The sequence below is a fragment of the Pocillopora damicornis genome, chromosome 5 (genome assembly GCF_964200805.1).
Source record: "Pocillopora damicornis chromosome 5, jaPocDami1.2, whole genome shotgun sequence".
Taxonomy (NCBI): domain Eukaryota; kingdom Metazoa; phylum Cnidaria; class Anthozoa; order Scleractinia; family Pocilloporidae; genus Pocillopora; species Pocillopora damicornis.
In genome coordinates, this window is record NC_142674.1 from 18,582,771 (window position 1) to 18,599,658 (window position 16,888).

Genomic DNA, 16,888 nt, shown 5'->3' on the forward strand with positions numbered 1-16,888 from the left:
ACGGCCGACGAAGCTGGTCTTGCTTGCAGGCTCAGCCACTAGTAAAATAATCAACCTGAACAGCGGTTCTTAGGGGAAGAACAAGAAAATTCAAGATGGATGACGGTAAGCACGAGTATATTTGCACTAGGAACAATTCCTTATATCAAAATTTGTAGCCTGTTCATAGAATTAAACTATAAAATATAAAGTTCCTCGTTCAAGTGCAGCATAAGATATTCAAAAGTCTTGCGAGGCTGAATTTTACGCGAACAGTTTCGCTCAATACAGATTCATGTGCTGTTATTCCTCAACGAGTTTTCTCTAAAAAATTTCATCTATCACCAGGGATTCGATTTGTTAGCAAACTGTGCTTACTTGATAGCTGTGTTATTCGTGAAATATTAGTCAGGCTTTTAAGTTTTAGAGACGTAGCTCTCTTTGTTGGTATTAATTTTCTATCTGAGCACTTGAAAGTTAGTAAACTTAACTCACTCCCAAAGCTTTAACGCAGCTTGCATGTATTCCAGGGTTGTCATTAGAAGCTGGTATGCGATACAAACCCTCCGGCTGTCGGATCATTTTGTGTCTGTTACTTTTTGAACAATGATCAAAAACAGAACTTAGATATTTTTGAACTAATTGTAACATCAATGTCTGACTTTAAAAAAAGTTACCCAAATATGGCCTAGAATGCTGGAAATCACATTGCAGGGGAGTATGTCCTTGGCCCCCACAGAGGGAGCCAAGGACATATGTGTTGCTTTACAGCATGTCATACTTACTAGATAGATATGAATGAATGAATGTTGTGCCGCGTAGCACTGGGAACACAAATGGTGAAACAGAGAATTAACTCTGAAGTGTAAATTAAAGTGCTATTTAAACCCATGAATAACCCATTGGGCGTTAGCGTTAGAGTAACGGTAGATCTAATCCGGAGGTCGTGGGTTCGATTCCCACCGAGGTCAAAAGATTTTTTCTTTGCCTCGTGTGGTTCCCTGTTTCCCTTTATTAGGGCTAACGCCCAATGGGTTATTCATGGGTTTAAATAGCACTTTAATTTACACTTCAGAGTTAATTCTCTGTTTCACCATTACTTGATAGATAGTTCTATTGACTAAAAGCATAGCAGCCATAGGCTGAATTATGTCTAGCTTACAATTACAATAATATATAAATGTATATAAATACAATAAGAAAACCATAAAGACCAAAAATAGGACTTAATTTGTTTGCATGAGTCTCACTCTCAATTACCAGACTTGAGAGCTTTGCACTGTAGAAAAAAAAGTTAAACTTCCTTTTATTTTATTTTTTGTTAGATCTTGAACTTGAGCATGAGGGAGCAACTCAAGGATCCACCTCACAGCCTGTAAGAAGAAATATTTCCTTAAAACTAAAAGCAAAAAGCAAGTCAGCAAGTTCCCTTACATCTGGAAAAAGCAAGAAAAAGGAAGGGAAAAGCAGTGAAAGGTCTAGGAGTGGATCAGATGGTAAATAAAAATTATTGGTTGAAAATGATATTGTACAATACAGTAGAATTGTTGCAGCATCTTGAGAAAGTTTGGTCAGAAAGTGATCACAGTTTGGATAGTACTCTATGAATTTTCCCATGTCTTGGAGCTTATTTCCTTTTGCTTGTGACCAATATATCATCCAATCGAATTCTGTTTTCTGTCTAACAAAGAGAATCCAAGCTGTGATGCATCTGTTGTCAAGTAATAGATCACAGATAATATCAAGATGTGGCAAGAACAAAGTTCTTGGCACACAAGGTACAATAGAGTGTGCTGTAATCAATGTTCTTGTAACATTTTGATAAAAGTCATCTGTGACTTTAAATGAGCAGAAGCATGGCAGCATGGACTGTGTTTCTTTTATAATTATAATAAAAAACCAAACTGAAGATGCATGATTGTATAATTTAAAACCTTGTTAGATAGTCATGAACAGATCACTGGATTTATTAACTTTTTAATTCGCATGAGTGATGAAGATGTAATTTCTCCTTACAATGTCAATACGATATCAAGCAGACAAGTGGTGAGAATGAAGAAAAAGTATCAGTTAGGAGATTAATTGTTTATCCAATACCAAATTCTCTGAACTAGCATTATAGGAATTGTATGGATGACAGTAATGAGAATTATAAATGAGATCTTGGAAGTGAAAATGTGGTAACACTGTCCTTGACAGACACATCTGCAGGTTGACTGTAGTCCACTTATTTCTCTGTGTAATATTTTGATATTGTCTGTGATCTGTTACCAAACAAAAACATTGCAACACGACATCTGTTTGCTGAACAGACCATTTCCATAACAGAACATATTCAATCTATACATGACTTAATGTGCAACCCCTTTGAAGGAGTTAGCCAGAGTTAGCTACTGTAAACTGAGAATTTGTGAACATAATGGTCAGTCAGGCAGTGAAGCACATGCTAGCAAGACTACAGCCAGAGACTCACTGCTGCCTGTCCTTTGCCCTTTTCCTCACTTCTACCTAGCTAACTCCACTATCTTGCATCTCTTTTTCAACTAAGTGTCACCAAGTGTATGCATGACATGGTTACACTTAGAGTTAGTCAACTCAACTTATCTGAGCTGTTCCTCGGCTTGTTTCAGGTGACAAAGAAAGTAAGAAGAAACAGAAGTCTCCTGGTCCAGCACAGCAGGTGGTGGTCATGAGAGAGCTCAAATGGGATCACCAGGTAAGAATGTGCTTGGCTGATATTGCAATTTTCAAATGTAGGTGTGGTCTTCTTTGCTGGGATTTTGCAACACATTCAACAGCAAACATACACATAGAAACACTTTCTCTTTAGCTTCTCCTTGACTATGGAGCATCTAGCTGAAAATAACATGTCTAGGTTCAGGACCAATCCTTCACTACTGTGGTTATCAACGTGGCTGGTCCTAAGTCATGCTAAGTACAGGGATAAGTTTGCCAGGGCTTTTGGGAAGGTGAATCAGTCAAACAGATAAGAAAAATACTCAACTGACATCTGATCACAGGTTTAGGATTCTCTGTGATGGGGCCACAGTTAAGCCAAGTTGGACCCAGTTTTTCGCAGGCCAATTAGTGCTAAACTAAGGTTAAATTTCAATCTAGGTTGCTTTATTCCTTTGTTCAAAAGTCTCTTTTGGACAACTTTCTCTATTCTTTTTAGAGCATCCAATAATCAAATTCTTGACAAGTTTTTCTTCTTCTTGTCATCCACATTACTGTCAAAGACTGCTGTTCAGGCAGTTTAAAGCTCATAATTTTTTAATCATTTTAGCTAGAGGTAATTCTTAAAAAAAGGAACTTTACCATAATTCCAGTTTGTTTTAATTTTATGGTGGTTCTTTCCATTTTAAAACACCACATGTTTATCCTTTCCAGATTATTCCTATTGGACAAAATATTACATATTTGAAATATGTAAAAGAAATTGAATGAAATTACTGGCCTCTTTGGTGTGTTACTTGTGTTTATGTGGTGTCTGGGGCTGTTTCAAAGTAATTCCAGTTAGTTTTAGTTTCACTGTTGCTCTTCCATTTTAAAACACGAGATGTTCATCTTTTCTAGATTGTCCCTATTGGGCAAAAAGTACAAGATCCACTTCTTCATCTGTGTGAGAAATGTGCGCTGCCCATTCTTGTTTATGGTCGACTGGTGAGTGCATGACTTACTTTAACCTTACATTTACTCTGACTGAGATTTGAACTGAATTATGACAATTCTTGCATAATTCTGCTCACTCATTGGGTGACAAGAGTCCTTCTCAGGCTTAAATGCATGTTAAAATGGTCACACACTAAGGTGGTATTCAGAAGTGTGTAAAAGTTACAGTTACTTTGTGTAGTTTGATAAATAGTGCTGTAAATTTCTGTTCAGAAGCATGTACACCAAGGATTTTATCCACAGCCTTGAAAGTTATAACCACCTTGTATAGCATAATGAACAGTGGCACATGAAACTTCTGCTCTGGGCTCTCACTTGAATGGTCACAGACTAGGGTTTCTATCAACTCAGAAATATCACATGATACTATGTAAAAGTACTGCTGAGTAGCTCCTAAGATCTGATTTTTAATTCTGCTCTCTTAGTGCTTCTCATTTCCTTGTAAATTAGTTATGAGAATTTGGTGTGAGATCAGGATAACCACTTCTACCTGATAAGTTTGAGTATTCTTGTTACCAGTTTTCTTGATAATGTATGGATATTATGGGGAGAACTTACACTTAGATTACTTCTGGGATTTAAAGGGTTAATGTACTGACACCTTGAATATGTCTCATGTCATTTTTTTTTCTCTTTAGAGTCCTTGTAAGCACTCCTTCTGTTTGAATTGTGCTGAAAAGGGAAATGGAAAGTGTCCAAGGTTTGTGTGGAGTATCTCTATTGTCATGGGATGGTGTACTGTAGGGACGATGAAAATTTAACTTTCTCGTTACTGAAACGCTTGTGGCCCGTCTGAGAAGATCCTTGATTTAAATGGTCGTCACTAGGGAAGAATAGGTTTTCTCGCCAGCAGCCAAACTCGGCCAAACATATCTTGTTTCAATTTTCTTACCCTTGTCAAATCCTGCTTTAGGTGCGGTGATGGTGTTCAGCGGATTGAACGAGCACCGTTGGGCAGTGTGTACGTGTGTTCAGTAGGCGGAAGCCGCTATGGAATCTCAGGATGCCGTCGAAGTTATTTCTCTCAGCGAGACTTGCAGTCGCACATCAAAAGACGTCATCAGAGAGAGCAGGGGGGAGGGGAGAGTGATGGCGGTGAAGATGCTGAGAATGAGATACAACGCGCCATGTTTCCTCAGGTAGCACCCTTTTTTCCGGCCCCATTGCGTGAGCCCCTGCCAGCAGTGCCCCCTCACCCTATTTTATCGGGTGAAAGACCTTTTGGAAACGTAGCCCCAGTACCCGTGATGGACGCGCGACATTTCCCTGGAGTGCCTACTATCCCACGTGAAACGTTCTTCATGGAGGGGCCACGCCAGCAGCATCCGGTAGTCAGTGGTTTCCCTGCTCAAGCTCCTGCACCAGCCCCTATACCTCATGTCCCTCAAGGAGCCTTTCCACGACCTGAGCAAGGACCCTCTCCAAGATTTGAGGAGATGCGAGTGCCGCGGCCAATGGCCCCTACACCTATTGACGAAGGCTTTGGGCCTAGACCAGTGGGGCCCGGCTTCCCAGGAAGATTCCCTGGGCCACCACGAGCCGAGGCGGAATGGATTCCGGGTGATAGAGGCCCTCCTGTTAGAGGAGAAAGGGAATGGATGCCACCTCCAGGGCGGGCAGAGAGAGACTGGATTCCACCTAGAGGCGTAACAAACATAGTTCCTCCTGGGGCACCTCCCCCAGGGAGACCCCCGCCCGGGGACCCTCATTTTAGACCGGGTACGATGTTTTAAAGTCTTATGGCTGTAAAAAAGACCAACTAGTGGACATGTGAAATCGTTACAAATATTACTTTCAATTTTTTAAGATGAGTACGATCTTAAGCCTCTGTGTTTGGCTCCAGCTCGCGTAGCTCTTGTTAAAAATGAACGAACGAAATTCTCCTTTGAAGACATATTTAGGTTCCTGTTGATTTTACATTACTACGCGGTACAGCGGTATCTCCGGAAAAAGTGTGCCATCCTTTACCAATCAGATACAAAATTCTAACCAGTCGTTTTCCCATGCTTAATTTTCATTGGCACATTCTCCTTGAGTGCTTGGACTATTTTCCGTAGCTCTGACTTTATTTGGGTTTTTTCCGACGCAACTGAGCACTTTAAAACGGTTACGGAAGGAATCCTCGTCTCCTTTGCGATTTTCGGGACTCTTAACGAGCAAGAAGTTTGTACGATACTTACGTGAGTGGCGATTTTTTTTTTTTTCAAAGCAATCTTAGTCGAGTTTTGATAGTAAAGAGGAGTCGTTTTGGTTGTAATTTACTCTGCACTGTGATTGGTCTAAAAAAATCGCATCTCAACCTATCAAATGCAAAATTCTAACTAAGGGTTACTTTTCGCTAGCGTTTTGTCGCGTTGTGGGTAGTTGGAAAGTTTTTGCTCTGAACTCTCATTTGCCTTTTGTGCTGTTTATCTGTTCTCTTATTGGTCGTTGGGAAGACTGCGGGTTTTAATTAACGACGCTCGGTAGAAATGTGGTGTACACACGAATAAGTGTATGAAATGCGTTGCCCTTAAGAATTGTATTCTCTCAACTTTATTTATACCAAATAAAAAGACAAGAAAAATGAACGAAAACTTAATGTAGCCTTACTAAAAATTAAATTAGAAAATAAACGGTGATATACAGACACAGAGAAGGTACAAAAGGAAGGCATCGTGTGATCTACATTTCAGTCTTGTTCAGTATTACACAATTCGAAGACAAATCGTTTTTAAAAGAAAAGACAAGAAAAAAACGCAGAAATTCAGGGACAGAAAAAAATCATGTATATCACATTGCTAAATATCTTTTTCAACCCGGGGTTCTACGTAAACCACCTTTCATATTCGATCATAATTAAAATTCTTAATCTTGCTCGCTGAACACTTCGACATCTCTGGCTCTTTGCAATTCATCGTCCATGTTGGTTAAGCTGCTAAACACGGAATGCATGTATCTTTGACTTTTCTTCAGCCGGTCTGCAAGTTCTTTAAACTCTTTTTCTTTGATCTCCGCTCGTTTATCAGCTTCCTTGTAGTCCAACCATACACCGTTGTTTTCTTGCTCAAGCGCGTCGATCTTGCTTTTCATTGATCGCTCCTTATCGCTATACGTGGCCTGCAAATGTTTCAACTGCTGTGATCGCTCCACCAGTTCCAGCTCTCTCTCCTTGAGTACCCCGACAATTCTTCGTAGCTCCGAGTTGATCTCGTCTTTTTCCGACGCAATTTGTTGGAGCCGGTTTCGGAAAGAAACTTCCTGGTCAGAAGCGGTTTTCGTGACTCGTTTCAAATCCTCGCATTTGGCCTCGTACTGCGACTCTTTCTGATGAAGCTCTCCGTTCAACAGATCCACCTGGGACTCGACAGTCTTCTTTTCGTGTTCAACCTCTGCCAGTGACCCAGTGAGGTGCTTTATGATTTTCTGCACATCAGATAATTTTCTTTTAACCAATTCCAGTTCTCCTATGGCATATTTTCCGTCCATGGTCTCCCTTACGCTCTCGCCGCCGATTTCCTGCCTTCTCTCGTCCGACAACACATTATCCTGTACACGTTGCTGTTTAACGATGTTTTGTAATCTATCAAAATTTTCATCCATTTTCATCTCCAGTACCTCTCGGTTCTGTTCAAGCAGATCTTTAATGACCTTAAGTAAGTCCCAATCATTCCAGCGTTCCATCCGGGTATTTGTCCGTTGGGAGCCTCTTTCAATGTCCTCCGGCGGCCCTTCCACGCACAGGTCCTCAATTTCACTCCGCGCGACAACTCTTTCAATGGCTTGTCGGGACCTTTTTCTGACCCTTTTGAGAGCCGTATGAGCGCGTTTAACCTCTTGGAACTCTTCGACTTTTCTCTCTCTTATTTTCTTTCCTTTATCAATCTGCTGAATGAGGTCTTCCACGTTGTCTGTAAATACTTTGAAGGCGACCTCTCTGTCATAATTATCCCACGATAACTCAGCACGAATGTTCGCTTCCATCGGAGAACCTTCGTTCCCGTCCGTGTCACTTTCCTCTCGCTTCAGTGGACGCTCAAATTCGTCCACAACCGTCTGTAAGAGTGATTTTAGCAGCGATATCCGCTTCGCCAATGGCTCAAGCTCATCCGCATGACCAATAACCTCTCTGACTCCGCTTGCACAACTTCTTAGATGCTCTTGCAACTGTTCGAGGTCAGACAGGCATTTTAGCGCATGCTTCTTCAAGCCCTCATTCTCGGTGAAAAATCTCTTCACCATGATGAAGAGGTCCTCTGTTTCTTGCCTCTGTTCCTTTCTGTTGTCATCCCTCTCCGTTTCATTCTCATTTTCCATCTTCTGTACCATCTGCTGCACTCGCATTGTAAACTCCTCACTGTTCCTCCGTTCTTTTTCCACTTTCCGCTCCAGCGCTTCCTTCTCGGTCGTAAGTTTCCGTATGCAGGCTTCAAGTTCCCTGATCTTAAGACTGGAGTAATCTTCTTGTTCTTTCAGTTTCGCCGTTATTTGGTCGCAGTAAGAGCAAATTCTGCTTTTCTGAGAAAAAAAAACCAGTCAAATATAATCTCTCGATTTAGCCACGCCACGCCACATACCAGCCACGAATTTTTACACTAGTATTTGATAATTTTTTTATCGTATATATTGACTTAGCTTCTGTTTCATCCATTACACGGAGAAATAATTGCTCCATTTCAGTTATCTTTTTTTAAATTTCAATAATCCTTTGATTTAAGGAGGTCTTCGCCCTTCCCTGGTGGAAGAAGGCGTTTTTATTTAAGTTATTTCGTAACTACGCCATTTATGCAAACCTCGTACAAGATAAGAACGATCAGTAAGTTTCTTCGGCCAGAAAGACATATTTGATCGCGTTTGCTTTCTTATACAATGGAATTACTAAATTAAAGCACAGGCATTTATGAAACCTGAAGAGCAACTACTCCCGACGCGCTTTGATATCAACCGATTACTTGGAAAGCTTTTGCTGTAGTCTTTTTTACTAAATTGGAGATATTTTTAACAACGTCAATTAAGTGCAAGTTTGAAGCCAATATGATGATCACAACCGTGTTTTTCTCCCTCACTTTGACTTTTAGCCCATTGGTTATCCCATGAGTTAGTGATTCATCTTTTTTTGCTGATAACCATTAAGCTAGTTGTTTGGTCTTACAACATTTTGCCACCCACCTTATCTTCTTCTTTCTGCTCTTCACTAATCTCCTCCCGGTCAACTCTATTGCTCTTCCCCAGTCCCTCGCCTTTTTCTCCATCCCAGAGATCTGCTCCATTTCCAGGTTCTTCTATCATTTTCGTCCAATCGTCCAACGCCTTTGAAACCTGTCGGTACGACCTATCAGCATTCGCAAACTTCTCTTCTGCCTGTCGAAGGTCCTCCATCAAGCGGTTGTTCTGCGAGGTAAGAACTTCAACCTTTTCGCCAAACACTCTGAGTTGCTTCTTTTTTTCTTTGTTGTCCTCTTCGAGTTCTTCAATTCTGTGATCTTTCTCTCTCAATACCTTAGTTGTGGCGAGGTAAGATTCTGTCGTGGCGTTGTTCTGACGCTTCAAGGAATCAAGCTCTTGTGTCATTTGCACGTTCTCCTCTTCCAAAGTCTCTATTCTCTCCCGCTTAACTTTCATTTTGTCTGATCGTTGAGACAAATCCGTCTCCAAAGTTTTGATCTTACGCTCGGATTCCAGAAGCGCGGTTCTTATTGTGGTAATCTCTTCTTTGCTGTTTTCACTTTGGCGTTTTTCGCTCTGAATTCCCTCATGGAGCAGTTTGGCTTTCTCCTCTAGAGTTTCCACTCTGCTTTCAGTGTTCCGTAAGTCTGCTTCAGTTCTTGCAAGCTTGTCTTGCAATTTAGAAACCTCTTTCTCTCGAGCTTTCAACAATTGCGCTTTCTTCTCGCACTCGGCTCGTGAAGCAGTTAGCTTTTGCGTCACTCTCTCCAGCTCTTTCTCCTTTTCACGCTGTAGAATCTTCAAATGCTCAACTTGGACTTTGAGCTCTTCATTCTCACTTATCAAAGAGTTATTCTCTCTTTTCAAGATCTCTAAGAACGCGTTGCTCACGTTGTCCGGCGTCCGTGAGTCAGCAGTTTCTGTCATTGGCGCAGATTCATCATCAACAATTAAGCTATTGGCGTGTTCCGTAAGCAGTTCATCTCGTTGCTTGAGCTGATTTTTAAGAGCTTCGTTTTCTTTGAGCAGAATCTCGACTTTTTCTCTTGCAACTACAAAAATTGAAAAAAGAAGGAAGTATTGACGTGTTTCTCTTAATTGTGTGTATTTTAGGAACCTCAAACGATTAAATTCGTTAGCAACAAAAATGTAAACAAATGAAGCTCATTTTTACAACTGTGTTTTTCGAGTTGGCTCACTGAAACACCCTTAACCTATTTAGGTATCTATAGCTCAAAAATGAGTTTACATTACGCTCAGTCCCTCCTTTTCTGCGCAATCCGTTGAGCAGAAAAAAAAAATTCAGGAAAAAAAAATCGATGTTAGTGCGCGCAATCTGCAAGTGCGCCTCACTCTTAGAGTTCCGCATAGCGCGTTGACATCAATTTTTTCACTTATTCTTTTTACTTGTGCGACGAACTTCGCCGAAAGAAGAGACTGCTCGTTGTCTAAAACGACTTCAATAGAGCCCCCGGCCCCAAATATCTATATTATTGAATTACCATCAGCATATCATTATACATCTTTCTGCCTCTTGATTATCAAAAAGTTAAAGTGGCTCTGAACTGTATGCACAGATTTTTATGTAGCCTCACAAAAGGAGATAACTCAATATGCTAATTACGATCCATTAGAAAAAAATCGGTGATCGTGCTAGCAAAAAATAGGGGAGTTTTCAGAAGGCTTTGATGTTGTTTTGGAAACGTTATTGTACCTTTCCGAGAAATAATTGAGCATTGTATTTTTCTTAAAGAAATTTCACGGAAAAAAACGCAAAGTTGTAGAAGTTACGATCCATCAAAGAACAGGAAAAGTCTTTAAAAGAGTACGCAGGGAGTTGTCACTTCAAATTACGTAGATTCGTACTCAGCGAACAAGAAAGATGAAGTTTGCTGGTTGGATGTCAAGAATGGATGAATTATGTTCACTGAAGCATTAATTTTAACGCCCCAGATTCCTTTGGGATTTAAGCTTGCGTAGCGCGCGGGCGGTACGGGTTTTGTGCGCACTTTGAAACGTTGTGCGGCGTATGGAAGCCACGAGAAAGAAACCGCGAAGCCGCGACGCCCCACAATCTGGTTTGCGTTTTTCCATGGTTTCCACTCCTTTTTGCCTCCAGGCTTCCCTCTTCCGCACAACTTCTCACTACCTTAGGCGTGTGAGAGAGAATTTCCTGTGAAAAATTGTGGAACCCCGCTAACTCGAACTCATTTGACACCAACCCCCGCTGACTCGAACCGAATAAGATCTGATTTGCTTTACATTTGACCCCATTTTTCCATTCATTTACGATCAACTAACTCGAATTAACTCTTTCAACTCGAACTCCCCATTCACTCAAACCAATTTTACTCTCCGTTAGCAAACATGATTACCGAAGGTTAATTAAAAACGTCGGTCGATAAACGTCAAAGTATCAGAACATAGCTGATTGACACGTTCCAATATTATAGTCGCGATTGATACGAACGTGATAATATTCACGAAAACGTAAACGTGAAAAAGCTAACTTTTGTATTATATCTCACACCACAGTATTTTGATTTTGATCTTGTTGGGTTTATCCTGTTTATGGACTTAACTGGACTGAAAATTAAATTATCAAATTATCAACTAATGATTAGTCAATCCAATGTCAACATTTTTCAAATTCAAACTGTACACAGAGAGTGAATGAAAGGAATTATTCCTCTTTTTCTATTTTCGAGCACTTTTATCCGATTTATAGGATTTGTACAGCAAAGCTAAGATATTCGGCCCAAAATAAGCTTCGAGAATTTTCTCTTATGCCAGACAATCTCATTAACAACAGCCTTATCTGTTTTAAATTCGATGTTTTTCGATTTAAAATGGACTTATGACAGAAACTATTAACAATTTAACATCTCCGAACTCTCAAACAGGCTCAATACATGTTTAATCGCATTTTTTTGGTAGTAGGATGCTAAATACTGATTAACTTGTGAAAATTCAACTTTTTTCTGGTGCGTTCCATCGATAGCGTACTTAAAATAGACGCTATGATGGCGTGCTGTACTCTTCATGTCAGGCTTTTGTCTAGAATGCTGCAAACTCGCTCGGGAGAGTAGACGTGCGAGACCTTTCACCTTTACGCGTGTAGGTTAAAATTACTTGTGCATGGACAGATCGAGCGTCTTTTACCGCAGACGAGGCGACTGATGCTTTCTTGTGGGAGATGCTCAGTCCCCGGAAGTGAGGGGTATTAAATCCTTAGGGTTAAGCTCCCCTGCCCTGCGTGGGTGATCAATAAAGGAGTGTCAATCGTCAAGTATATTTTCAGACTCTTACAAGGGATCTAACACAGGATTCTGACGGATTTGTTCACTCACCTAATCCACATTCACAATTTTTTACAGAAAATGATCGGAATTAGAAGAAAAATGTGAAATTTAGCCTTCGAAAGAGGGAGGTGTCGATAGACTACGCTCATTACCCAGATACAAACGCTATGTTTCCAACTAGCAACTGATCAAGCAAAAAAATCATCTTCGTGGATGGAATGCAATTTAAGCAATTTCAGAAAGGAAGCCTGAAAACTTTTGTTCGGACTTCGACGGGATTCGAACCCATGCCCCCTCAGATACTAGTTGGGCTCTTAAACCAACTGAGCTACAAAGCCACACGTTTGGAGGCAGGCAAATTTTATTTCATTTAAAAATTGAGATCAGAATCACCTGAAGGAAAGAAGAAACCACTAAAATTTGCCTTGCTCCTAACGTTTAGCTCCGTAAGTCAGTTGATAGAAGCGCCCGATTTAATAGTATCTGAGACGTGCGGGCGCCAATCCCGTCGAAGCCCGAATGTTTTTCTTAAATTTGTCTGTTTACAACTTCAGGAATTTTCCCAAAGAACATCTTTTGAATGACACCACTTAAGACTTCAGACGCAAAAGTTATTTTTCTACAGAAGGAGATAAATTCAAAATGTCGCCTCGTCGGCTTATATCATGATCAGTAAATAGATACAGAGATTTCTTTTTTATAGATAAAGCTGTCTTCATCCTTAACTAATGGGTATTAATCTCAAGGGGCTTTTTGAAAAGTACTGTACTCAGTATGATAACAAAAATTTGTTTATCAGAAGTTCGATTGCGATAGGATAAGAACAAAGCTCTTGTTGTCGAAATTTTACTGCTACCAGAGGAGACCGCTAAGCTCGTCCTGGTAAGGAGAGGAGTTCTCTTTTGCGTTTATTTTATCTGTTACAAAGAACACTGATAAACGGAAATAACCACGTCGGTGGAGAAGTTTTGAGAATGTCGTTTACTTTCGGAGAGAAGGAATTTCTTGGCGGCAATGGTAGTTGAAGTTATCTGGTTTCCTATAAGTTATCTATCTCATCTTTCAAAGAAACATCTTTCAATCGATATTTGTGGCTTTACAAGAACTGCCACGAGTGGTCTCTCGTTTCACCATACCTTGGCGAAATGCGGCAATTACAAAAACTTTAAAAATGGCAACTCCAAAGTCGTCGAACTCTCTAGATTCGCTCGTGACTACCTGTTGAAAACTCTGAGTCAGTCTTTCAACAAGTATATGGTTTAATTTCAGCCGAACCGAGAATTCCTAAATTCCTCATGAGCGGGCTGTTTTATGTGATAATGTCAGAATTATCTGATAGTAATCCCAAAGATAGTATCATGTCGTTATCTGAAAGGAATATCCTTCTAAAGACCACCTGGATTACTCCTATAAAAAGTATACATTGTCCGATTATATCAGAAGTTATTAATTCAAACCTTCAAATTGTCTGAAATAGTACAGATCACTGATTCTACAGAAAACTAAAACCAGTTCTCAAACTTTCTAAGCAATAGCAAGCGTTACTAATGTAATCAAAAACAGGAAAATGGAATGTTAAAATTTTAAGCGGATCATTCAATTTAATTAAAAGTGGAAAAGTTGTTTAATACAGGTTTTTTAATACCCCTTCAATCATCCGGCGACTCATATTTTGAAAACTCAATTTTAGAAGATTTGCAAGGGAACAAAAAGCAATTTAAATCCGGAATCTTCTTTCGCCATTATCAACAAGTTCTTCAAAACATTTAGAGCACAGTTTATAGACTAGGCAAATTAACAGATGAGTCCATTTTTTTTGTGTGTGTTACGTTTGTTGTCTTGGGAACCGAAAACCTCTACTCCGAAGCAAATAATACTTAGATGAAATATTTCCGACGTTTTCCTATACATAGGTGCTAAGGTTATAGGGTGTGGAGCCACACTTCCCATATGGATATTTCTATGGCCTTCGCGATTCCTCAGTGCGCCCAAATTGTTGAAAAAGCCCACGGAATTCCTTGGGAACAATTAACTGACCCTCTAGTTTCTGACAAACCAAACACAGCTTGATACTCTACGACTGAGAGGTTGGGCTGCATTCGGAGCGGTGTTTTCACACAGGAAAATATCAGGTAATAACTATTTTTACAAATGTACATGTTTTAAAAAATCACAATAAAAAATGTTAATGGTATGTCCGTAGCGCATGAAATTTTCGTCTGGTTTGGCTCTGTTCTTCCTATGCAGGACTTTTTTTTTTCAACCAGATAATTTGATTTTAATCAAATGAGTTGATAATGTGAATTGGCCACCGCAAATTGTTTATAAAGATGACGTTTTGAGCGTTAGCCTTTCGTCAGAGCAAAAGTGCTTTCAACTTATGCTAACCACGCTTGATCAGGTTTGATTTTCATTAGCAGATATTGATACAGATTGAAATAAGCATATTCCGAGAAAACAACGCCTTAAAACCCAATTCTTATCCGCTATGCTAATACAGTAAGGATTCAACTGAAACAGTCCATTTAAAAACATAAAGACTTTAAACAGAGGTTTCAGAATCTTCAAAAAACATACCTTCGAGGTCTTTCACCGTCTGCGCTTTAGTTTCGTTTATCCGTTCCACCTCTACAGCCAACTGTCCCATTTCATTTTCCATCACTTCTGCGATTAACTTTTGCTGATCAACTTGGTTCAGCATCTCGGAATTTTTATCTTCCTCGTCCTTAAGCTTCTCTCTTGCTTTGTGCAACTGTTCCTCAAGCAGTCCGATCTTGTTGTCTTTCGCTTTAAGATCTATTTGCGATTTTTCTTCCTGGTTTTCGAGGTCGGAGCATTTTCGTGTAAGTTCTTGTATCTCACGTCGCAGACTGGAATTTCCAGCTTTTTCCTCTGCGTTTAGTTGCTTTTGTTTCTGCAGAGAGTTTGACACGGTTTCCAGTTGCAACTGCTGTTGTTGTTTGCTCTTTCGCAAATTTTCCACATCGTTTTCAAGCTCGGAAATCTTTCTTAGCGCTGTGTTGGGTAAATCAAGTTTCCATTCGTCTCTAGCCCAGCTCATTCTGAACTTATGGATTGGGGCTCTCCAGAAGCAAAGGCTCTTAGTTAAGTTATTAAGACTTCAAGGTAATTGACTTTCTCATAAATGATTCGCTTTTGATTTTTGTTTTTCCGTTGAGAACTTCGCATTGTGACGCGCTGTATGGCTTGCGTTGATCCAGTTTGAAATGCACGCGCGCTACAATGGTACATTGCACACGCTATCACGGACCCACGCACACTTGTACAGTTGCAAGCGCTTTTAAAGAGGCGTTCATTCCCCTAAATAGACAATCTCTATGAAAAGGGATACAGGTTTGCAAAAGAAATGTTCTAAGTTGCAACTGTATTTGTATGGGTATTCTTCATGTGGAACAGATTTGCGCTTTGTGCTGATATCTACTCTGAAAACAACATCTTTTCGGAAAATTACAACTGCCACTTTGTTCTGGATGGCTTCCTTTACGCTTTTCAATGATCGCAATCGTTAATCGCCGATAAGCCTTCGCAAATGGCACCAGAAAAAAGCTTTAAAACGGGCCCCGTAAAGCTTTACTGTTTTCGTTCCAGATGGGGTTTTCAAAAGTTTTGAAAATTACAAAATGAAAATACCCGCTAAAGGAACAGAATGGAGTGGTTAGGAAAACAGAACCTCCTGCTCTACTTTCTTTAAATTTTGATTTTAAGATATGGTTTCGAGCCCATTAAGTTACTGGGACTTTCGAGAAACGGGCCCCTGAACCCAAAACAAAGGAGTATGCAGAGGTGTGCACAACCTAAAAGTTTGATCTAATTTTTTTTTACGGTTTGTCATTTGTAATCCTTTATTATCTCCTCCATCCTCAGCCATCTTTGTTCCTTACCTGTTTCTAAGTGCCAAATGAGTGTTTTCCTATTTTTTCAACAAATATTTTTTGAAGTCATCTTCAATCTGTGGTAATCTTCTTCCTTCCCGGGTTTATTATTGTCTCAGAAGTGTTTTTCTATCACGCTTCATTCTCATTTTGTAGTCATTTATAATCCGTTTTAACCTTCATCCTAAACCCTCCTTATTCCTTCTTGCTTTTATCATTTCCTTTTACCTGTGTTTCTATCTCACATTACTAATATTTTGAATTTATCTTCACTATCAACCCTCTTCAACCCTCTTCATTCTTAGCTATCCATCATGGTGTGACCTTCTTTAAGTTTTACTCCATCTTACTGTACTCATCCAAATAATATTTAGCATTTTGTAGTCGTTTGTAATCCTATCAATCTCTTTTATCCTATTTTTTAATTTCTCACAACGACTAAAAATATCGTGACGCATCAGCTTCAACCAAAGGTCTCAGTAATAATATTTTTTTATAGCGCATAACACAATTATGTCAATGTTATTTCTGAGAATTAGATGTTAAATCAGACGTTTTCCCGTAGTTGATATTTTTTACACTTCTCGTCACCTGTTTTTTAGATAATATATCGACCGATGCGGTGAGGAAAAATTGCTTCTTTGTCTTTCGTAGTAGCGAAAGGGTTTTAGAAATTGATCCAAGTGACAGTAACCGTCCTTCAAATATATTCAGTCTTACTTCACTCACAGCAGGTAATATGGTGTAATATTCCAAGATTGTTTTCAAAACAAACTATCAGTGATCATTCGCCAACACAAGTTAAACCGCACAGTTGTTTCAGCTTCTCACTAAACTGATGCTTTATCTAAGGTCTGAAATCCTTATTTGTAACAAAACAGTGATAGAAGTTGAAAT

At 39.7% G+C, this 16,888-nt stretch overlaps 2 protein-coding genes across 2 annotated transcripts; one reads left to right on the top strand and one right to left on the bottom strand.

Annotated features, from left to right (window-relative positions):
* Nucleotides 1-50: 50 nt before the first annotated feature.
* LOC113664503 (uncharacterized) lies at nucleotides 51-6,227 on the top strand. The gene is made up of 6 exons (XM_089208340.1): nucleotides 51-105; nucleotides 1,305-1,475; nucleotides 2,610-2,695; nucleotides 3,556-3,642; nucleotides 4,290-4,351; nucleotides 4,565-6,227. The coding sequence occupies exons 1-6, from the start codon at nucleotides 96-98 to the stop codon at nucleotides 5,382-5,384; spliced, it is 1,236 nt and encodes a 411-aa protein (XP_089064466.1). The 5' UTR covers nucleotides 51-95; the 3' UTR covers nucleotides 5,385-6,227.
* On the bottom strand, nucleotides 6,158-15,317 carry LOC113664493 (uncharacterized). The gene is made up of 3 exons (XM_027180099.2): nucleotides 14,676-15,317; nucleotides 8,800-9,848; nucleotides 6,158-8,148 (listed from the first exon to the last, which is right to left on the bottom strand). Exons 1-3 carry the CDS (start codon nucleotides 15,157-15,159, stop codon nucleotides 6,499-6,501), a joined length of 3,183 nt encoding a protein of 1,060 aa, XP_027035900.2. The 5' UTR covers nucleotides 15,160-15,317; the 3' UTR covers nucleotides 6,158-6,498.
* Between the last annotated feature and the right edge of the window lie 1,571 nt (nucleotides 15,318-16,888).

Bases quoted from the DNA above. Each gene is read 5' to 3' on its own strand.
- LOC113664503 (XM_089208340.1), top strand. The intron at 1,476-2,609 runs GTAAATAAAAAT...GGCTTGTTTCAG, and splicing joins GTCTAGGAGTGGATCAGATG to GTGACAAAGAAAGTAAGAAG. The intron at 3,643-4,289 runs GTGAGTGCATGA...TTTTCTCTTTAG, and splicing joins TTCTTGTTTATGGTCGACTG to AGTCCTTGTAAGCACTCCTT.
- LOC113664493 (XM_027180099.2), bottom strand. From the start codon at position 15,159: ATGAGCTGGGCTAGAGACGAATGGAAACTTGATTTACCCAACACAGCG. The intron at 9,849-14,675 runs GTATGTTTTTTG...CAATTTTTGTAG, and splicing joins GACGGTGAAAGACCTCGAAG to TTGCAAGAGAAAAAGTCGAG. The intron at 8,149-8,799 runs GTGGGTGGCAAA...TTTTTTTCTCAG, and splicing joins AGCAGAAAGAAGAAGATAAG to AAAAGCAGAATTTGCTCTTA.